Below are 23,798 nucleotides of genomic sequence, written 5' to 3' on the forward strand. Positions count from 1 at the left end.
CATATAGTGGAAACATGAGGAAAAAACTCAAAGCTCAGGATACATGGCGTCAGTGGATATTATCAAAACTCATGTAGGGCCTGAATAAGACTTGGTCTAACCCTGGACTCACCGTTAATCACACAAGAATGACCTTCCAATGTGGCTGAATTACTTGTCCGTGTAATTGTGGGAACCCAGGAAGTTGAGTGCAGAACATTATTCATTTACTCATGTCCAGGGACTTCCTGTAGAAGCTACCAAGTGTGTGATTGCATGTTATTTTTATCTGTAAAAAAAACTAGACTGCGTGCACGAATGTCGTCATGTTTCCCAGCTGTGAAACTTGAAGTGTAACACGCTTCTGTGGTGGTATTCCTCGTCGCTCGCCATACGCCCGAAGGTTTACAGGGTTTCACGGACTCCTGGTTGATTAAAACAAATGTTTCCATTGGGAAAAGCTGCCAACAGCCTGTTCTATCCCGTGGATGCAAGGACAAACACACAGCTGGCTTCCCATTACACAACCGCCAAAGAATGTTTACTACAAAGTGTCTCGAGGGAAAACCACCACCATGTCAAAGCTTGTGGAGTCACAGCTGACTTTTAATTTCAAGCTCTTAATTACAGGTTGCACTTCCAACACCACCTTCTCCTCCGTCACATCATGCCACAGACAGCCAGGTTGCTCCACTGCCACAGTCTGTAATTGAGAGGTTTACTTTACAAGATGCTGCAGTGATGTAATGCTGTGTTGAACTTTTGGTAGGTTTCTTGGAGGATCTCTGGCTTCTGTAGATTTGCAGAGTGCAAAGCTACAGATACTGGTTATGGCTGTGTTGGTCTTCTGCAAATAGACTGACCAACATTTTCAATAGAAGCCCATGATATGAAGCATCAAGCGCATGTCCGACAACATGAAAGTTGGATTGGCCTCAACTTTTTTTGTTGCTCCTTTGACACGTCAGCCAATTATATGCATTTTCTTCACTCACTGCTGTGGTGTATTTACTGTTGATGTAGTATTTTTAGTTTTATTGCTCATTCCTGACCTTTGTGGTGGTTAGAGATCATAAGCATTATGTTTAAAATTACAGCTCCAGTACAGAGTGTAACACTGGAACCAGGTTCAAATCCAGAGTGGCCGCTTTTCTGTTTAAAGCCAGGACCTTTCATATGAGGAATGTGCAGTTTTTGCCTTTCACACTTTGCAAACACTCCCTTCCACATCAGACCAAAGCTGACACTACTTACTGGAAAAACAAATTGGTCCACACGTGGCCGAATGCTGCCTAAAGGTCGGGTGTTGCAGCTGCAAACATGGCACTTACTAATAAATTGCTGAACCTACTGAAGCTATTTAATTGCTTTATTTTACTGCTCACATAAAAGGAAAGGACATTAAGGTTTTGAAGACATAACTATTTACTACATTTTGTTTATTGCATTTCGTTTTTTTTCAACCTCTCGGGAACAGAAACACAGAAATAAGTGAGTTTGAAAAAGTTTGGTCTTCTCCTGACTCACTCCTGTCAGGAATCTGTCTAGGCATTTTTTTCACAGCTCAGACAGTCCCCATACTGAAAGCTATTCATTAGGGCTGATTAGTTTCTTAGAGAAAACCAGAAACTCCCATCATGCAGTCAATGTTCCTCCAGCCGGCAGAGCGTCGTAATCGTCTGGGTAATGCCGAGTGAATTCCTTTCTGCCAGCTCCCAGAGACTCGTTTTCATTACTTCAAACAGCAGGGGGGCATCAAGACACACTGCTCTTCATGTGCAATAACTGTGCAGGGATGAGCTCACATTAACAATGCATAATTGGTAACCAATTAATATCTACCACCTCCTCAAAATAACAAGTTATAGTTACTTACCATTGTGCACTTGCTGCAGGGATTTCTTCCCAGCAGCTGTGTGAGTAATGCTCGAGAGATTTCAGTGCAGCAACGGCAATGCTGAAAATGACCTGGGAGTAATAGTCTTAACACCAGTATGAATACACTGGTACAGTAGGTGTTTTTAAATCTCACTTTAAAACAGGCTTCACAGAAGGTTCAGGATGACTTTCACGAGTCATACAGTACATTGTTGAAATGTCCTCCTCGCACTGCTACCCCTCAAAGAATGAAGCATTCAGGCCATATTATATATATAGTCAGACAGACGCCAGCACGTATAAAAAAAACAAAAACGATTCAGTGGGACCATTCTGTCGTTGCAGCTGAAGTGGCACACAGGACACTATTGCAGAAGTTGGAGACAGCACGGAAGGCATGCACAGATGTGGTGGTCTAATGTGTTGTGTGAGCTTTAGGTTAGCCTAAAACTTTAATTGTGTTTAATGCTTTTGAATAGAAATGTGCTTGCTCTGGTGCTCCTGAAACCTGGAAAAGAAATATGAAACTAAATTGTACTTGCAACACCAGCCCGATGTCTGTGTGATTAACGACCCCTGCAAACACAACTGCTTCTGGACATTTTTTATTTTCAATGGCTGCTATTTCAACTGCGACAGACTCCAATCACTCATTTGTGGATTGCACTCTGGTGAATGTCTCTGTGATTGCTGACCTTAATCAGTGGAGAAATGTATTTATGTTATGTCTAGTCTGTGTAATCTGCTGCAGTGAAGACCCATGGCGGGGTCCAACAGATAGCACTGATACATGACTGGGAGAACATGTTGGTTAAAATTAAATGACAACCAGCTCATTAGATCTGTAGTCATGTGACAGTAATGATTAATTAAAGTTCAGAGTATCCTCGAAACTGCGATTCCTGGATATGTTTCCATAGTGTGTTTGTTCCTGTCTAGACAAAACCCCACACTGAATGTCTCACGGTAACCAGTCTAACTCTGTGTTTACTGAAGCACTGGAAGACTTGTTACTAAAATCACTTAATGCCTTTTGATGGACAGAACCTGAGCCCTGCTCCTGCAGACCAGATCAGACATGCTGTCAGGAACACAACAGTCACTTAGAAAGTGACTAGTTTCGGGTCTAATTGTCCTTTCACAAAGAGTCAACTCAACAAGTTAAATACCCACCAAGACAGACACGTTTGGACTAACAGAAACAGTCTAATGTCATAGCCAAGCAGAGTGTTTCAACCCTATCAGCAGATAAAGTTTTTTATCATCAGCACTAAAGGAATGAATAAACAGATGAAAAACAGAACATAGCCAGTGTTGCAACTTGTTAAACACAGCTTCTCATTCGTCATTCTCAGATACGACAGCAGCCTGAAGCCGAGCAGCTCTCCATCCCTAGAGGAGGACGAGGGCTTCAGCGACTGGACTCAACGCAGGGAGAGGCAGAGGCAGCAGCGCCTTCAAGAGCTCAGCCAGGGAGGCGAGGAGGACGAGGACGAAGAGGAGGACACGGTAAAAAAAGTCGGACCCGTAAAGACCACCCAGGCCTCCATCACATCCTCCAGCCGACTCCAGAGGCAAGAGCAGGAAGATGCGGGCAGGGCCAGGGTGGAGATGGAGAGGAGGAAGGAACGTGAGGAGGAGGCGATGCGAGCTGAAAAGATGAAGAGGGAGAAAGAGAGGGAGGAGGAGCAAAGGAAGAGGGATGAAGTGATTTCAAGGAGGAGGGAGGAAATCCAAAGGCCAGTAGAGGTAAGGCTTTCTCTACGAACAACTGAAAAGGAAATTCAGCCTCAAGTATTAAGTTACTGGGGATTGTCTTTGAATATAATTACATGTCCCCAGTGTGTCTAGAATTGCACAAAATATGAGAAAAGACCATCCCCTTCTGTTGTTTTGTTCTCCATCAGTCAAAACTAATCTTTCTTGGGGGATTCAGGATTGCTCTCCTAATGACATCAAGGTAGAGAAAGCTAAACTTAGCATTAGCATCTCAACTACACATTATTATAACAGCTCTTATCAACTCACTGTCAAAAAAGCTATACCACTGTCCTGCCACATTGTCCCTATTCTGACTTCTGGAGGAGCCTCTTTATGTTCTGGGTCAAATTCTGGTTTTAAACATTGATGACTGAACTCGAACTTTTCATTACCAGCAGTATTGGTTCTGATGAGACAAGTTGAAGTCAATTTTAGTGTCAAATCAAGCTCTTCAGAAGAGCAAGTCATCAAGGTAATTTCAAGTCCAAGTCCGAAGTAATTTAAGGCAAAGTCGGTGCAAAGCTGAAGTTATTTGAAACAACACTTGTCAAGCTTAAGTGTTAAGGCTCATTTAAAATACTGCAGGACATAGATGGCGTAACCTACGCAGGTAGCCTGTGCTGGTGCGAGCCATTTGTACTTGTCAGTCTGGCTTGCTCTATAAAAACACCACCCGAACGCTAGTTGCCGCTATGTCTTTTTTGCCAAGTTCCTGCTTCACTTTCCACTTCCTGCTTCACTTTCAACAATAGCAACTGAAACTTTCGGATAATTTCAGCGAGTCATACAAATGTTTGTATCTCTGAACCTCCTCAGTTTACCTTTCCACGATGTGTTCCATCGTTATTGTCAACAGTCAATTCGAAAATTGCGGCGATGGAGAAGCAGCTGGAAATACTAAAGCGGAAATATGCTACTACCAAGCAGACCAATCACAGCTCTTGCGGTCTGTGTTGCCACGGCGCGTAGTTACATTTCTGGGGAGGTGCATGTCAGGCTGCCACATTAGGGTCTGCGTATGCAGCCTAAACTACCTATTAAGCCTCCAGTCATTTCACTAAAGTCTCAAATTATTTTAGACAAGTCAAATTTCAAGAGTGAAGTCATGAATCAGTCTAAACAAAGTCGATTCATGGTTTGTGTCATCCAGGATAAGACCAGACAAAGGTCTGCAAGCAAATCACATCTTTAAGATCTCTGACATTTAAATGAGTGTGATATTAGGTGTGTAAAAGAAGATCTGTTGTGTCCAACTTTTCATGAACAGGTGGAGAAAAAGAAAGAGGTGAAAATCTCCTACACATCAAAGGTTTTCCTGCACCAAGAGCCGAAACACAGCCCCTCCAACAGCAATGCATCCACTGAGGAAGTCACGTCACACATCAGCAAGACAAATAGAGCCAGCAAGTGTGTAGAATGTTTTATTTGTTGTGATTGTGAACACTTACCTTTGTTATAATGAATAAAGCTAAGCTCTTCCTATGTCGTAGCTTTAGCAGGCCGGAGCCGGAGGAGGCGGAGGCCATCCTGGAGACGGAGCGGCGTCTGGAGAAGATCCGGCGGGGCCTCCAGGAGAAGGAGAGCCAGGAGCTGGAGCAACTGAGGCATCGACAGGCAGAGGCTGAGCAGGAGCTGGAGGAGCTGAAGAGGAGGAGAGAGGAGAGACGCAGAGTTCGTGAGGAAGAGGAGCGTCGGAGAGAGCTGGAGGAGCAACAACGCCTGGTCAAAGAGGAGGTGACAGTGTGCTTCAATGAAAGCTTAATATATGCCAAACTAAAGCCAGTGTCGGTGAGATATTTACACAACTTCAAGATGGGATTTAAGGATTCAGGAAATCACCCCTGCATGTGTATTTTAAGTCAAATGTACTTGTATATTAAAAAACAGCTAAACTCCAGAAGTAGTTACATTTATGAGCCACACTGGCCTGTTAAAGCTACACTCTGATTTTCTCTTAAAAAAGCTTAAAAGGGCTTTAAAAGTGCCATATTAACACTTCCATCCAAATAAGATCCATGCAGACATGTGGCGCTGAACAATGTTTGTGACTCCCAGGAGGAGAGGAGACGGATGAAGGAAGATATCGAGAGGAGGAGGATGGAGGCAGCAGAGAGGATCAAGAGCCTTGGTTCACCCAGCGTGGACGGAGACGAGGTGTTCAGTCCCTTCAGTCCCAAAGTTTCCACACACAAGGTAAAATAGTAACTTGCAGCAATCTGATGATTATACTGATTATACCAGGTTTTTATTTGACTCCTGCTGAACTGTTAAAACTGCAATGGACTTCATTATGTTCTGACTAAACTGTAGGCAAACCCAAAACACCCAACTATACTAAACCAGTTTTGGGTTTTAATTTATCATGAAGGAAAGAAAAAGATCTGTGCACATTAAATCATAGCATACAAACAAAGGTCTTGTTCACATTTATATCTTATTCCAGCAATATATTATAATCATTATGTGCTGTTTCCAAGTTTGACTCATTTGGTGGAACTGGTGGCTGTAATGGAAAGTCTTAAATCACAGTCACTCCAAAAAAATAATCAAACTTTTCTGTTTTTTCCTTTTAACCAAAGTGTTGTATATCTATCCAAAATAGCTTTGACGTAAGCAGGGGAGGTTTGCTTTTATCTGATGTTCTCACCTCACCTCAAAAGAATTTAGTTTCCAACCAGATGCACCAGATGGTTTGTTGTCTCTCACAGGCTGACTTCAACATCTGGTCAACAAACCATGGGTAAGAAGAAATTGGCTAAGACAAAAACATAACAATCCACAGCCTAAGAAGCTTTAAAAGCTAGAAATGAGTCTGTGTGAATATGGAGTTAGTGTGTTAGTAGATAAGTACTATTCAGTTCAATTCAATTTTATTTATATCGCGTCAATAACAATGTAAACCGTCTCAAGACGCTTTCCAAAATCTGAAACCCCCGGAGCAAGCCTGAAGGTGACGTTGGCAAGGAAAAACTCCCTACTACCACCTTCAGCATACCTAAAACACACTTAGCTGTCAGTACATAACTTCTCACTGATTGGTCCACACCCCAGACACAAACGCATAATTTGAAACCCGGTAAGATGGTTTGCCATGTCTGATTTTCTAGATCTCAGAAATCTTGAGAGAATCCACAGCCTTCTCACGAAGTAAATTCAAGCAAATCTGTTGACCAGTATTATACTTTGGATCTGAATTTAGGAATTCAGGGCAGAAAATGTAGAACTGTTTCAGATATAGCTTCAGTAGACAATCTATTTTTATTTTTGATAAATGGCCTTGTACTTAGCACTTTTCTACCTATTGCAACTCAACATGCTTTACAGTTACAATGTCACAAAATTGTGTTCATGATTAATGAGGAACTGTTATATACAGGTGACAGAAATGTGATATAAATGAATTAATAAATTCACAAACTTGGTCAGTTCTAGGCCTTATCTTCCATGCTGGCTTTACTATATTCTGGTATGACATTGAAACAGGAAATAGTTTCATTTCATTAGTATGGCAGAATAGGAATTGTTACTTTCAACTCTTTCAATGTTCAAACCCAGTCAATGGTTCAAACTTAAGACAAGCGAGCTGCACCATATCTATTTGTATCATATAGAGTATATGGTAGTTTGGCAGATAATTGTATTTTTGTGTTTTTGTTGTAAGTTAGACTATAGCTTTTGATAGAAGCGCTAGATATGTTTTCTACTTCACAAGTGCTGAACCTATGTTTTAATAGTTAATATCTCACTTCAAACTAGCTTGTAGTCATATGGAACTAAAAATGACTTGCAACAAAAACTGCTAAAAGCGTGTACCAACAGCTATGTATACAACTATGAATACTGCTGGGCTCATGTTTGTTTGGTTGAGCAACAACTAACAACAACAGATCACACCAAAACCATGTGGATAGGCAACACTTGGGGGAAAAAAAAGCTTGATTGTATTTTTTGGCGGTGAACTGTCCTTCCATTTGTTGGAGTATACATAGAACAGATGCAGGTTACTGACTGACTTGATAGGGCAATATATATATATATATAGACTATACTGACTATAGAATAATACCACTTTTGTGGACAAATGCAGTGACCAATAACTGTGTGTTATCTTCACAGCCAATGGGTTCAGTCTCATCTTGTAAGTTGCATGCATCCATGTGTGTGTTTAAAAAGCCAGCATGTCCTGGCTGCACCAGGAACGGCACGTCATGCTACATCCAGGAGGAGCCTGTCCATGTTCTGGGTCATTGTGTTTCATTGTGTGACACTACACACCACATCCCACAAGTCGTGATCTTGTACCTCTGCACCTTGTCCTGAAAGACATTTGAATCATGTGTGTATACGTTTAAAAACAGAAACATGTTCAGGACTTTGTGGTTCCACGGTTGGATGTTTGATGGAAATGCCCATGTGCATGACACTGCATGCGTGCTCTGCACTTTCTTTTGGTTTTAGTTTTTCCGAAGTTCAACTGAATATGTACAGACTGACTTTTACGTCTGCTTTAAAGCAAAACCGATAGAGTGTATAATGGTCATCCAAACGACATCCAAGAATACCTCCAAACTCATCAGTGATTCTAGCCGGACAATGTGGACAACTCCCTAGATGCCCCAGATGCCGAAGATAGCACAACGTGGTTTTAAGAGCATGTGAAATACATTTTGTTTGTACTGTGCTATACTACTATAATAGCATTATAAGACTGTACAATGTTTTATATATTTCATACTTATCATATACATATTTTAATGTTTTATTTATCTAATCCCCTTATTAAGAGACATCATCTTCTGCAGTAGTTGGTGTAATTCAGAAGCTAATAAACAATTAATTCATTACTAAAGGTAGTTTTTTAGGTATTTTCTGGGAAGTCACTAAAAACAACACCTGTGACATTAATATAATGCAAAAAATTCTAAAAATCTAAAATGAGGTGCCATCAAATGGATATATTCCCATAAAGCACAAATGCCTTTAAAAATGTAAGTACAATACTTGTCCCTTGAACCCACAACTGAGTTTAGAATCCAGAAGACTTAAAGTTTGGTTCAGAGCCTAGGACACATTTTGTCCCATTCTTTTTGCCGAGTGTTTCCCTCATTATCATCCTCTGCAAAGTTTCCTCGGTCTCCTTAGGGTGAACTATGAAGCTGCTCTGATCACACGTGCTGTTTGATGAAGGCCAGCAGGCTCAGCTGTTTGTCTTGGACAGAGTTGTGGAAGTCTGGGGTTTAAAAGCAGAGCCGAGCTATAATTAATATAACCGAGGCAGCGACATGGATGAAAGCTTCCTGAGTTCATCAAAAAAATGACTTCAGACTTCTTCTTTTTCAGATCACAGAGAGAACAGAGTCCCTGAACCGCTCACTGAAAAAAAGGTAATTATCTTTATCAATATCCCGATCAGGTGCAGTGATTCACAGCTGCATCACTGAATCAAATTGAGACATTTTTCCCCCAAAACTCCAAGAGCATGATTTCAAGGCTCCATTCATCACAGAAGAAACAATGCGATGGCTGAGGGTTTGTGTAGAGCAGCCAGATATAACTAAAAACCATGACTCCCAGATGCTGAATATGATCCCTGACTCAGATCAAGTTCATCATGTTCAGGAAATTCTGTCAAATAAAACATGTAAATAACCTTTTACCAGTTTCAGTCCCTTTAACAACCTGTTTTCAAACTTCCAGGTTAAGAAAAACTTAAGATCTGTAAACAGCAGTTTGTAAAGATGAACGATTTGTGTCATACTTCTCAAATTAATACCAGAATGAAGTAATAAGTAAAACAAATGCAACTATACACACAAGCAGAAAAAAAACTAGAATGTGTGAAAAATATTTATCCCCACGGGAGAATGCACTGGCAACATTCAGAGAATTCTTGGCACTAGTGAAGCCAAAAAATGATGTTTTAAAGAAGGTTCATACACATCTTATACAGGTGGAATCAAAATAAGATGCAGTTGAGGTCTGGCTATGCATTTATTTTCACCTACAACTGCACATATGCTTTTCAGTTGTGACATATATGGCTACTACTAAAATATATATTGAAATCTTGAAAGATGGTGTCCGTTAAGGGTTGTGGAAGGATGATAGGAGTGCAAGTTCAGATAAAGTCGTCTAACCCGGAGCAATCTGCAATGATGATTCACAGGAAGGTGGTATTGTGGTGGCTGGATAAAGCATGGACCTAATTTAATTATCCAAATACTTGATTCATGGACAATTCACTACAGAAAAAGTCTTTAATTAACAGGTTACATCCAAAATGTAAAGATATTCGTTTCGAATTATATAAAGTGGAGACACAGATATTTTAAGTGATAAACTTAAAACACTATCCAGCTCAACTGGGTCAGATTTGTTTCATTGCAGCTGGTTAACCTTCTGCTGTCTGAAAGCTAAACACGAATGAAGAGGGTCAGAGGTGACCTCTCTTAGTGCATCACCCTCCTCAGCCGTGATTTATGGCCACCGCTTAACTCTGTCCAGATGCAGGCGGGCTGTGTTTTCTCTGGTGGTGTGTGAGGTATGGCGGCTCCACGCAGTCTGAAGAAGGAAATGATCAGCTCTGAGGAGCTCTCTGCAGGAGGGAAGCCTCTGTGAGAATGCATCCATTTTAAAATGACTGTATCAGGAACACGTTTGAAGGAGGAATAAGTCAACTGCAGCTGAACTCATACTTTTGCAATATTGTTGCTTTTTCTGTTAGGCAGTGGTGGTGAGAATGACTCAGAAGTTCTACATTTTAAATTAAATTAAAATTAAAACAAACATTATCAGGAAAATATGGTGAACGTACTGCAATTATAACTTAATGATGAAAAATGTCCCTGTTATACAGTCATATTGAATCAGAAGAACTGAGTTGCTGATTTTTAAATTATTTATTAAACTACACGTGGAATATTTGTTGAAGAACCTCTTACTCTGTTGTGCAACCAGCCAAATTTGGTCAAACCGATGCTTTGTCAAAAGGGGAAATTTGTTCCACATGACGTATAATACATACTACTAGCCTGGAAGCCAGTCCAAACTTCCCCCACCCACAAAATATTTGAGGAGTGAATTAGTTTACAACAAATTTGCTCTGATTGATTGTAGGATTATTCAGTTGCGTCTTTTGTTTGTCTGTATTGGTTGAAACACACCCCATGATGAAATCCAAATGTGGTGTTACCAGGCTCATACTTGGATAAGAGTAAAGCCTGGATATGCCGGGCTGATATATTACATCATTGGAAGGTGAAACTAAGTCACAACCTCCAGCTGTGAATCCCCTGAGCATGATGAGGCAGCACGTGGAATTCTCCATCCAAGAGTGTGGGACCAGCAGTAGGCTGCGGTATCATCTCTACTGCTGTTTCCTTCTGTCAACGATGACATCACCATCCTCCTTTTAAAAACAGGCGGTGCACCGAGACGGCGCCTCAGACATGTTGAAGCAGAGGACTCAGATGATGAATTAAGTTTCCTCCCCTGCTGTGAAGAAATGACATCATCCGGCAGCATAGCTCCTGTCTGGAGCTAAGAAACTCAGATGAAGGAGGATATGGTGTTTGGATATGTAATACGGTATAAAACTTGAGTGGATCAGACAAAAATACATCAGCTACATCAGCGTCTGTTCCAGTTTATACACATAATAATAAAACCAAGTGGAGAGCCTGACTGTATACTATAAGTGATATATAGTTTCCCTTAGGGTGCTCTGGAAATGGTTTAGATGTAAGGCAGAAATCTGAAACAACGAATTACTGAAGAAGCTACTTATTGAATGCTTTCAAGAAACTCTACCGGTCCGGTTGCCCTTGATTGCAGCTTTTTTGGATGATGACCTGGATGACTTAGAACCTGCACTGACATCAACAAATGACTTACCTGGCTAACACACAGACATGACAAAAACATCTAACTGTCTGCAATGTCTCGTTGTGTTTTGTGTGAATCAGTAACAGCTTCAAGAAGACGCAGCCGCTCGTCCTGCTGCCCAAGATTGACGACAAGCTGGAGCAGTACGCTCACGCTGTGGAGGTCAGCTCACAGAAACACACACACACACAATATACCCACACAGCTTGAGCTGAAGAGAGAGAGGCAGGCACACTTAAAAAAACACATTAAAAGCAACTCAAACAAAGTGCTTCCAGTCAGCTTTGCCTGTTAGAGGAAACACATTTTGAAGGAAACATAACCCAGTTGCACTGTACATGTTATGTGTTATGCTTTTAATTCTAATCGTTGCATATCAATCATTGTATGAATTTGCATGTCAAACGAATCTGTAATGGGAAAAGCTGGCTCTTTTTTTCTCTCTTTCCATTCCCTGTGTTGTCTCGTCACCTCAGGCAGTTCCCAAGCTGATTAACAGCATCCTGCATGACCCGAGGTTAACTGTAGACACCTTTATTTATAGAGCACTTAAAAGAAACTGGTTTAAAGTGCAGCAAAACATGAAAGAATCTTAGCAGCAGAAAAGACTTAAAATTTTGTGATTTTTATTATAACAGTGCTATTTTTGGCCTGAAACATTGTAGTTCAAGTCACCAAGAACGCATCTGAGGTTTAGATATCTGCATCCCATCAGCATTAGCATACACAAGACTAACCCACAAGCTAATGTTGTGCAGAACTCTCAGGATGCCCGAGCATTAAAGACGTCGTTGACTGACCTGCCCAACTCACCCGAGGTCGTCACATCCAAGAAGAACCTGTTTGAGGCCGGAGAGGCCTGGAACCAGAGTCCCAGCAAGGGACCCAGCTGCAAGGTGAGAAAACACTCTGGTACTGTCACATGTGTGCTCAGATAAATGTTCTTTAAGCACTGTGTGAAAGTTTAACATTTTCAGCCTTCAGCAACTCTGCTATTATTTGAAGTAACCTTTAGGCAAACAGATGTTTAATATGGTGTCTTTTGCAAGTTCTTTATGGAAATTAAAGATTAATTTGAAAGTTGCTGTTATCACAATGAAGCACATATGCATGACAAATACAGTACTTTAGCACAAAAAGCTTCAGCATGACAACAGTTTGATGAGACAGAAGAAACATAACACAATAACCGAACACGAAGTCTGACCAAAACTAAAAGAGGCCCACTGTGCAGTGAGAACCAACAGATCAGCTCGAGCTGATCATATTCATAATTTAACCCTTTAAAAGTCGCTGTGATCCTCAGGAAGAGGTTGAACACATAGTCCGCACAGGATTGTCTCCTATTCCACTTTGGCTTGTCACTATAAATGTGTAATCAGCAAGTGACACACACCAGCAGGCCAACTAAAACAGATATTATGCTGTAGTAAGATCTTGTTTGCTACAGTTTTGATTTGAGTCTGTTTTATTGGGAATCATTTTTGTAACCTTGTTGTGAAATAAAAGAACTGCATTATATAAGTTACAGTCAGGTGAAAGTGTTAACCCAAATGAGGAAACATTCCCACCAGTAAGAAGTTCTAGAGTTGTCTATATTAAATATACAAATAGTGCCAAACTGAATAACATTTCACTTCTTTTAGTACAATTTAAATCTAATATGATCTGCGTTCAGACAAACGTCCAATCCTTTCTGTCCTTTATCGACCAGGACACTGAGGGTCTGAAGGTGGGCGTGGCCAGTCTTATCACTCAGTGGGTGAAGGGCCCGTCAGATGGCAGCAGCAGACAGTCGGGTGGCAGACCAGCTGTAAGTAACAGACACACAACATTTATCTGCCTCACCTCCAATAATACATTCACTTCCCTTTGTCGGGCATGACGAGGGCGCTCGCAAAGTTTTGTCTCCCCTGTGTCCTAATTTATTTAAGGCTTCAAAGCTAACATGTTGGTCATTGAGTTTTAATCCATGACAAAATTTATTTTAATGTCAAAACCAGAATGAGGTTACATGTCAAAAGTTAGAACATACTGTATGTTTGTTGTCACATGAGATGTAAAATCGTATATTCAGTGCATCTTAAAAGTTTATGCAGAATTTTCTACATTTCTGCATGAAAATGGTTCAAAACATCAATGGATATTCAAACAAGCCATGTTGTTGTTTTATTTTTTTCTCAGCAACTGCAGTAAAGTAACATTGTGAGTGGAACAGCTGACCTGACAATAAGGTGTTAGAGGTTGAGGTGCACCTCTCACAGTTTGTTGTTTGAGGTTTCCCTCTAGTGGAGAAGCAAGTTTTACCTTTGATGCAGTCTTTCTGTTTCTTTTTTGTGTTAATTGCTTATAAACCGACCTAATACAAAATGTGACACCAAAGAAGACATTTAATATTATTTATTGCTGCATTACTAAACATGCAAAAGAAGGTGCATGCTCAGAATACCCATATTTTACATATATGTTGTGGTTGTTGATTCATTTGTCAGGATGTGAAGCCTGGAGATGTGATGCAGAAGAAGAACATGTGGGAGATCATTGGAGACCCATCAGGGAGGCCTGGGCAAAAAGTCAAAGTATGCACACACGCACACGCACACACACGTATTCCTAAGCAAACACAGGTGAATATTAAACGTAAAGCGTGGGAAATAATTTTAACTATTTGTTCATTTACTCATCTGTTTTCTGGTGATTGTCCGCATCCACGTTGCTTTTAAAATTGAATGCATGAAAGATATCATTAGTCAACAGTAGTTTTTATTGTTGACGTTTTTGCAACACTGGTGCAGTAAAAGATACCCTTCATGACCCATATGTCTTGTGTAACATTCTAAAAATTCTAAAATATTCCTTTTTTCCTATCATCTCAAACAAGTAAACAATAAATTCTCCGATTTGAGAAGCTTGAACCAACAAATGTTCTCATCAATTTCATTCAACACAAAAGATTTCAATCAGATTTTGTCTCATTTCACCCACAGGGCTCTGCGGCTGGTAAAAAGTACAAATTTGTTGTAACTGGTCACGGCAAATATGAGAAGATTCCTGTGGATGATGAGAATGGAGGAGAGTTCACTAATGGAAAGTCTGGTAGGCTGAACACACACACATATTCTTGTGTAGGGGTATTTTTTTTTTCATTTCTATGTTATATAAGTGGAAAACGAATCAATATTTTAGTTCTGTGGTCCTCCTGATTTAGATAATGATTCAATCAAAGTAGACAGAGATAGAATATTGGTCCAGTATAGTATAGTAATATAGTAACTCATGACCCATTTAGGAGTGAATGTGTACCTTAATTTTATTCAATTCATTAAAATAGAAAAAAAAGTATTAGTCTTAGTATTTAGTATGTGTCATTAAAGTAAAAATATGCCAGTTTTTTATGTGGATATTCAGTGAACATTGATGGTAATTGTAGTCGGCAGAAGCAATAAATCCGTCCTTGTGTGCTACATTGCTGCAATGCCCGTTGATGCGTTGGATTTGAGAATCTTAATCAACAAATTAAACTCTTCTACTAACTTACTCAGCACATGGAGGTGGGCATCTCACCTCCATGTGCATTATATGAGTGCTGGCTGACTCTGTGTGCAATGAGTCTACAACACAGAAAAAACAACATATGTAAATGGCCTTCTGGGTAAAAAGACATGCAAACGGTGCAAGCATTTTGTGGATACCACTTATTCAGCACTGTTACGTGTCACCATTCTGTATTGTTGTTATTGCTTTGTTGGCCAAATGTCGCATTATTTGACAAAAATGTCATGACTCAAGCATAGATAGATAGATAGATAGATAGATAGATAGATAGATAGATACAGTATTAGAGTATTAAAATGAAATTGCAATGAAATGAAATGAATGACACTAACCAGTGTCTTCTCAGTCAATCCCTCTTGACTGAGTGCAATTTCCAGTTTATCTTTGGGATCTTGATCTTTGCTCTCAGCAGCTGAGTTTGTGGATGGTCACTGTCTTCCAAGGCTAATACAGCTGCAGCCTCTTCCTCTCCTCACTGGCTTGCTTTTCCCTCTCTAAACCACATATCTTCAGCTGTATACTCTGGCTCGGATAATTACACAGGCAATCCGAGTCAGTCATAACACTGTGAAAAATCTGTCCATGTATATAAAATCATGTACTTAGATGCTATTTTCACTTTTGGTGTTGTAGTATGTAATACAGGGATGCAGGCAGATTTTTGAGTGACATATTCTGAGTGGCGTCTAGAGTGCATCACCTTCACCCTCCACATAGGTAGCTCAGTGGTCACTGCTTTGACATTTGACAACTTGCTAAATTTGGAACCAGTTCTCTAGCTGTTTAGATTTTTCGAATACTGATACAGAATACTTAGTTTTATTAAAAAAAAAACTGGGGTTTCATTGTAAATTAACTTCCAAATAAAGAAGTAATTTGGATATGTTTAATTTTGATTAAATTATAAATCAGTCCTGTCTCTCAGCTTTTGATTATTCATTAGGAGAATCAGCTGTGTGTATTTATTTATTCAAGCGTCTACATAAAAGCATTTTTTCCCAGATTTAATGATGTAGCAGACTGGAATGAATCTGTTGTCAGAAAGTGGTAGAAATATTGTTTGTAAAAATCAAGTTTATTTTTAGCACCTTTGGTGCATTGGCAGAACAGAGTGCTTCACATAAGAAAACAACAAGTGCTTCACTTCAAATAAAAGATGAGTGATAAGAGAAAACAGTAAAGTAGATGATCCAGTTACTCACACATCGAAGTTGTGTTTATTATGAATGTTAAGTGGTAAAATCAGTCTTACACAGAGTTAACCAGATGCAGATTTACATGTTCTGTTTTTGGAGTGTCTAAGAATTGGAAATTAGGAAATCTGAATAACTTTCTTTTCTAGTTATGTTATAACCTCAGTTTGTATCTGATTAAGGAGAAATCAGAAAATAATTAACTGCACCTCACATGGCCACAGTGGATCGATTTAGCATGCGCATTAGAAAGAACATTACAAACATCTCTACAGCCTCCAAGCTGGTTAAAAGAAAACTAGAAAACTCTAACTTGGATTGCTGTCCTGTATCACAGTCAACTCAAAACCCTCTGTGCGTCCTGAACCTTGACCCCTTGGATCTCTATCCTTCTTACTTCAATCATGGCACCTCGGCCATTTTATTACTCTCTAACTATCGTTCTTCTCTAATCACTTTCACAAGCTTGTAGCTCAGCAGCCATCTATAAGTAGTTGTGTATTTCATTCTAATATATGTTAGTAAAATGCTAACCATTGTGTTGCTGTTTAAACACACTTAACACATGTATCTAGTTCACACCTACCTGGAATCACTGCCTGGTCATTGTCCACTATTTATCTCAGTGTGTACAGTGTTCCGTCGTTAACACCAGTTTGTTCTAATAATGCAATGCATTGCATTTATATTAAAGTAAAGTTTACTATGTTGCTAGTAAATAAACTACTGAATGTGGATTTTGTTTCATCTCATATATTTTTTCTGTAATTACTTTAAAACCAGCCAAGAATAGATGAGAAGCTTTGATATGAAAACTATTGTGTAAAACTGACCCAGTATGTAATACATAAATACTAAGATTAAATTCTAGCAAGTTAAATTAATAGAAATTCCATCCTCTTTGTCCTTCCTATGAAGTCAGTCTGACTTTCTGCAACTAGAAGATCGAATTGATGTAAATGCTCTGAAAGTATTCTTAAAATGTGACAATTAAAATGTTCATTCACACAACATAAACAACTAAACGTCCTAAATCACTATGCAGAAATCTCTTTAAACACTTCCTTTATCTAGTAAGAGGTTTCATACCCTGAGGCAAGTAGCACCATTTTGAATAAAAATTATTATTTGAATGATTAAAGAAAAACTAAGTTTTCCTCACAAATTATTTGTCTTAAAATCATTTAGCATTTCTATTGTTTATTTCATATCTATAAAAATATAGATGTTTTAATCGTTACACATTTTATTTATTTAGTAATTCTGGTTAAAATGAACTTTTCATACTCTTTAAATAATGTTCTTAGTCCAGAGTGTGTATATATTCATTGTGAACGTGTGATGAAGGGAACAAATGAAAAGCTCTGAAATTACATAAATACTTTAATCTGATGTGGCGTCTGAATGACTTTAAGACAAATGTAGCTCTCTTTTTCCAGCTAATACACAAATACAAACATCCAGTCAACCAGTCACACAAAGCATTTGTCAAGTATAAAGTTCAGGCCGAGTTTTCTTCAACACTGCCACAAACACATTTCATTTACACAGAGACTAAGACTCCTGATCTGTACATCGTTTCTGTTGCTAAGATTTCTGCACCTGTACATTAAACATAAATCTTTTTTTTTCCTCTTTACATTTTCCTCTTGGCACATCACATTAGACAAAGCTTAAACACCGGTGAACCCCCTTGCTGTTCTATTAAAGTCTTTTGGTTCCTCATCTTTACCTTTTCGCCCTATCAGACCCATTTCAAACACAGTAGAAATTTTCGTAACCGGCCTCGATGCCGCCTCTCTAAGCTTTTTAGCGTCAAACTTTGGGCTAAAAAGCAGCACGGGGAGCCGGTACGCAAATGAAGGTATCTCTTTCAACTCTTCTTGTTTTTCTTCTTTCTTCTCCTCCTCACTTTTGCTTAACTCAATCTGGTGCATGATGTTCTCTTTCGAGGAAAACATTTGGAAGAGGACGGCATCCCACATCTTCGTAGCCTTGGGGGCGTCTTTGTTTTGGTTTTCATCCTGCACACTGGGTTCGTCTGCAGCCTTCTCATCAGCCTTTTTCACCTCAGTGTGTTTCTGCCCAGAGACCTCCTGGGAGTCAACCTCTGGGAATTTGGGTTCCTCCTGCTCTACTACCATGTGTTTTTTGAGGCGGGACCAACCACTCCTTATTAATTTCATTCCCTTTGGCTTTTGTATAGCTTTAGGAACTGGTTCAGCCGAGGGGAGGGTCTCATCACCTTCCTTTTTCTCAAGTGAAGCTTTAACTGCTGGAACTGATTCTGCTTTCTTATCTTTTCCTTTGTCCTCACTTTCTAATTTGGCTGCAGGTACCTTAACAAGTGGAGCAGGTGCTGCAGAGCTTGGCTTTGAGCTTTCGAGTTTCATCTTGGTGGCAGCTGCAGCTTTCACTGGTTCTTTTTGTTGTGAGCCATCAGCTTTTGTCTCAGCACTAACTTTCTGGTCAGCAGTCTGGAGTTTATCTTTGCCTAAAAGTTTTTTTACTGCCCTAAGGGGATCTTGGTCACCACTTTTGGGCAAAGGACCTCCGGCTTCAGAAGTCTTTGGTTTTGGTTTAGTTTCTTGAACTGGTGTTTCCACCTTCTGTTTCGCTGATCTTTTCTCCTCTACTGTTGGAGGCTTTGTTATTTCTCGCTTGGCTGCAACCTGACCAGATACCGTACTTGTCTCTTGTGTTACTATAGTTGTTGAGGAGTCAGACGCTTGTGAAACAACAATAACAGGTATTGAAGGAGTGGTGGGAACTTTCTCCTCTCTCTGATGTAGTTTATCTGCATCTTTTGGGCTTTCTTTGACTTTTGACTCCTCGACTATAGATTGTCCCTTCAAACACGGTTCCTGGCCAGGTGTTTTACGTTCTCCCGATGCATCTGCTTTACTTTGAACCTCTTCTTGAGTTGGCATCATTGAACTCACGATGCCAAATGCTGGAGAGTAAGTTTTGATTCCACCGTGAGCAGCATATTCAGCTGGTGTCAGTCCACGATAGGTAGACTTTGACTGTTGAGACACTTGGGTTGGGGTTTTAGGTCTCTGAATGGCTACAGATGATACACGAGAAGGTGATGTGCCATACGTAGGTGTCTTTGGTCTTTTATATCCAGGTGATGTGGTCATAAGTCGGGACGCCTCATATGTTGGAGTCCTAGGCCTCTGATAGCCAGTCACTGCTGGAGTTGTTGGTACAGATATAACAGCAGTTGGGATTATTCCTTTTCTCAGATCAGGCTCTGACTTTGACTTTGTAATACTCTGTTGTATTGGTTTAGCTGTCAGATCTGCATGAATGTCCCCATTTAGTTGGGGCATTGTTTCAGAAGTAGTCTTCACACCTTGGGAAACAGATGAACCGGTCACATCAGAGACTGTCTCGGTTATTCTTGACCTCTCTGCCTCTGTTGTAATTGGCGACACTGCAAACAAAAGAGGATTGGGTCTTGAAATTTCAAAGACAGGTGTTGTAGCCCGCATCCGATGGTATGCTGGTGTTTTAGGCCGTCCTGCTGAAATTCTTGATATTTGTAACTCATAGGTTGGTGTTTTAGCTCTGATTTCAGATGTCGGAGTGGCTCTTTTGATTTCAGATGTCGGAGTAGATCTTTTGATTTCAGATGTTGGAGTTGCTCTTTTGATATCAGAAGTTGGGGTTGCTCTTTTGATTTCAGATGTTGGGGTTGCTCTTTTGATTTCAGAAGTTGGGGTTGCTCTTTTGATTTCAGATGTTGGGGTTGCTCTTTTCATATCAGATGTGGGGACTGCATTAATCTCTGCAGTTGGTGTAGCGCCCCTTTTAATATCTGAGGTTGGCGTTATTCTCTGAGGTTCTGTGCCTAATAAATGAGTACTTCTTCTGACTTCAGATGCTATTGTCAAATCTTTCGTCATTTCAGTTGATGTTTTAGTTTGAGATGCTGTGCTACCAATAGCAGTTAATCCAGCTGTGTCATACACTGGCGGTGTCCTGGATGTCTCATAATATGATGTACTTGCTGTGTACATCCTAATCTGAGGGACATCAAACATTGGTTTGGGTGATCTTGAGGGTTCAGTTGCTTTAAATGTTGGACGTGGACTTTTGGATTTAACTAAAGGGGTCAACACAGTGAGCGGTCGAATCACAGCTTGACTTCCTGCCACTGGATATGGAGCGGGACCTGGAGTTGTGGGTTGTGACTGTGGGGCTGTTACCTTTGCAGCTGGTCTCTGACCAGCATGAGTATCCGAAAAAGCTGGCTTTTTCAATTCAGCAGCCGGTACTGTCACATCAGGCACAGCCAAAGCTGGCGGAGATGTTTTGGGTACGGCCGGCTGTGCGGCTTGCTCCAGAGCTGTTGGGACTCCAGAATACTGAGCTGATGCCGAGTACGTAGAAACTGTGGTAATAGTCTGTGAGTAAGGGTATGATGGCGTTCCCACTGTCTGAGGCGACATCCTAGCTGCTCTACCATAAGCTGCACGCTGTGGGTAAGGAGATGCCACATGTTGATACAGAGGCCTGACGGTGAACCTCTGAGGCTGCCTGATGCTGTAGAGGCTGGACAGAGTCTCTGGAGTCCGCGGAGGGGTGGAGTGGTCACTGTGCTCGAGGTCAGGGCTTGCTTCGTTCACAGGGGAAAGGCTGGAGCGGAAAGGTGCTGCAGACTGCGATGCCTGAGTAGAGGCCTTTTTCTTGGCAGTCTTCTTGAGGAGCTTTTGAAGTCGAACATTGTCCTTACCGGGTTTGGGTAGCAGAGGTGGAGGGTACTGCTGGGCAAGCAGGCCTTGCTGGGTACTATAAGCGACAGCCATGAGTGCTTCAGCACCCTGTGAAGAAAAAAGTAAAGAGAACTGTCAAAACTAACTGAGACTAAAACTCTGGAGCTGTACAAGTCAGTCAGTTCAAGTAGTAATGAATACCCATCCCTGAACATGAAAGGATTTTGGTTCCTCATTTTGGTTTTACATTCATTCAAGAGAGTTACTTCTTCGGGGGGTTTCATGCTCTGAGTTCCATGAAGTGTCTTGAGACAATTTTTCTTGCACCTGATGTCACACATATAAATTTAATTGAACCAAACTGAATTGGATTGAAGTGAACTTAGTTTCAATGTCTTTCAAACTGTTGACATGTCCTTTGTGCTGACGAAAAAGTAAATCAGCATTGCTTGAAGAATCTTTTATAAATTCTTATATTAGTTGAAGTACAAATGTTAAAATCTTTTTTTAATTTGTAAATGTAACTCAATAGCAAGTTGAACTACTTTGCAGTATCTGCATATCTAACACTCTTTTTTTTGTCTCTTCTGCAGATTCATGCAATGGTGATTACTGAGGTGGTGGCCTCTCCATCTTGATCTCACAACATGTGCATGTGATAAAGACATCCAACAAAAACAGTTCTGCAGCATTTACAGTCTCAGTATTTGGTTTATATCAAATGAATCCTATTTTCTAAGTTTCACATTTTAACAAGTACAAACAATCAGCTCAAGTCCAAAAGAGTCAATCAATAAATGTTTATAATTTCCTGCTTGGTATTTTCATGCATTTTGTTTCAGTATAATGTATATATCTGTCTGTGACCTTTACTGTTTTTGTTTTCTTCTCCACTGAAGTGAAACGGCAAATCGTTTCTGATGTCTTGAAGATCCATATGTGATTGTGTTTTGGGAAACTTGTCAGATTACATTTTTTTTAAAATAGGAAACGTACATTTTACAATCACGTAGAATTAAAAGAAACCGCTATTAAGATACCTGTTCTGCTCTTACCGACCAATCCAGGTGTTTCAGTCTGTAACAATCTCAAAAACCTGTGCTTTGGAGAGACTTACAACAAAACTGTTCATTGTGACAACACACATCTTCATGTTTTGGCTCACCTGGTGCAGCTAATTTAATTTGGAATCTGTTACAGCTTTACGAAGCACATATCTGATCAATACAATTCAATTCTATTTTTGTGTGTATGTTTTAGTTTAACCCACTGGTGCATTCAACTACTACTGCAAACAATCTTCACCTTTAATCTCCTTTCATGGATATATTGGCTTCAATGTGTTTATACTCTCTTTTTTGGAATAAATTAAAATCTTTTTCTACTTCAGCTCTGCCCTTTATTTTGCCTGATTTTATTCATAGATCCACCCATCACGTGTGGGCTGGAGCATATCCCAGTTGTCATTGGGTGAGACACCCTGGACAGGTCAGCAGTCTGGCACAGGGCTAACCTACGGCCAATTTTGAATCATTAACCTAACAAGCATGTCTACCTGAAGTAAACCCATTGTCTGAATGAGTTGCATGATGCGCTGCAGAAAACATGAAAAGTACAGAGATTCAAATAAAATGAAAAAAAAGAAAAATTAAAACCTGAAAAATGATAGTAATTTCCTTTGGAAACATTAAGTAAGGCAAGTACAAAATGTTCATGGCATTACAAACCATGTGTCCTATGCTCCACACATTGATGTACTGAGGATGATTCATTAGTAAGGGTTCTTTTTAAAAGCCAAAGATCACCACTGCAGGCTGAAAAAACAACCCACAGAATCAAGCTGAACTCTTTCCGGATGATGTTACCACTTCACCGCTGATCTTGGAAGCCTTTATGTACTAGCCTAATTTTAGTTTGAAGGCACGGAGAATGCTGACCAGTGACCCGCTTCTCTTTTTTTAAGACTCCTGGCTTCTTCCTTTATTATTTTTGGGGGCTTCCTCAAAAATAATATATCAGGGTGCTGGAGTTCAGATTGAATCTGCAGGTTCCGCAGCCTAGAGGCCATCTAAAAGAACAGTGTACCAGTACTGTCTGAGGCAAACATAAATGGATGTCAGGACGGAATGAATAATGTATTTATACAGCACTTTTCTACATATTTTTACTCAAAGAACAGTCACAACACCACATCTGCCCACTCCTTTACACAAGCACGCTCACATTCACACACCACTGCCAAGCACTGGGATCAACCTGGGTTTCAGTGTCTTGCTCAAGGACACTTTGACATGTAGTCCATGTACTGGAGATCAAACCTCTAACCCTCTGGTTTGTGGAAGACCTGCTTTGCCTACTGAGTCGGTCACAGCTGTGATTAAAGAAAATAGATTCTGTGCAGGTCAGTAGTTCTGGTATTCCTTATTGTTCCTCTGGTTTTCTTTGGTGGATTTTCATGTCTAGAATGCCGCAATTATTTTTTTAAGGTTCAACATGTTTAAGGTTTAACCTTAAACATGTCCAAAAGAGTCCAAAGAGTCGGATACAATTTATTTTCCTTGCTCAAGTAAAATGATAATTCTCTGAGCTAGTAGTGCAGTTAAAGATGTCAAGTTTGTTCGGGCAGTTGAATGACAGTTGAACGACAGTACACTGACGTGCCTGGAGGGTCTGGGAGGGAGGCGGCTTTGGGGAGGGGAGGCAGGGAAAGTGTGTCAACAATTCATCCCATGGGCAGCTGAAATATCATAAGAAACCTTCACGTCAATATGCCTTTTTTAATTAGATTTAGATATTTCTAGTGTAAAAAACCATGCCTTCCATACAT

The 23,798-nt window shown here is 40.2% G+C and overlaps 1 protein-coding gene across 1 annotated transcript in view; it reads left to right on the forward strand.

Annotated features, from left to right (window-relative positions):
* The window catches only part of lsp1a (lymphocyte specific protein 1 a), a 36,093-nt gene extending 13,733 nt beyond the window's left edge, over positions 1 to 22,360 (forward strand). Inside the window, exons 3-13 of the mRNA XM_084554959.1 lie at positions 3,213 to 3,606; positions 4,886 to 5,025; positions 5,109 to 5,352; positions 5,674 to 5,811; positions 8,959 to 9,002; positions 11,583 to 11,664; positions 12,261 to 12,398; positions 13,217 to 13,315; positions 13,995 to 14,081; positions 14,490 to 14,598; positions 21,565 to 22,360. Of these exons, the coding sequence (XP_084411085.1) occupies positions 3,213 to 3,606; positions 4,886 to 5,025; positions 5,109 to 5,352; positions 5,674 to 5,811; positions 8,959 to 9,002; positions 11,583 to 11,664; positions 12,261 to 12,398; positions 13,217 to 13,315; positions 13,995 to 14,081; positions 14,490 to 14,598; positions 21,565 to 21,587 (1,498 nt within the window). The 3' untranslated portion in view covers positions 21,588 to 22,360. The remainder of the gene's footprint in view (positions 1 to 3,212; positions 3,607 to 4,885; positions 5,026 to 5,108; positions 5,353 to 5,673; positions 5,812 to 8,958; positions 9,003 to 11,582; positions 11,665 to 12,260; positions 12,399 to 13,216; positions 13,316 to 13,994; positions 14,082 to 14,489; positions 14,599 to 21,564) is intronic.
* The last annotated feature ends 1,438 nt before the right edge of the window (positions 22,361 to 23,798 follow it).

Source organism: Chelon labrosus (genome assembly GCF_963514085.1).
Source record: "Chelon labrosus genome assembly, chromosome: 11".
In the NCBI taxonomy this organism is placed as follows: Eukaryota; Metazoa; Chordata; class Actinopteri; order Mugiliformes; family Mugilidae; genus Chelon; species Chelon labrosus.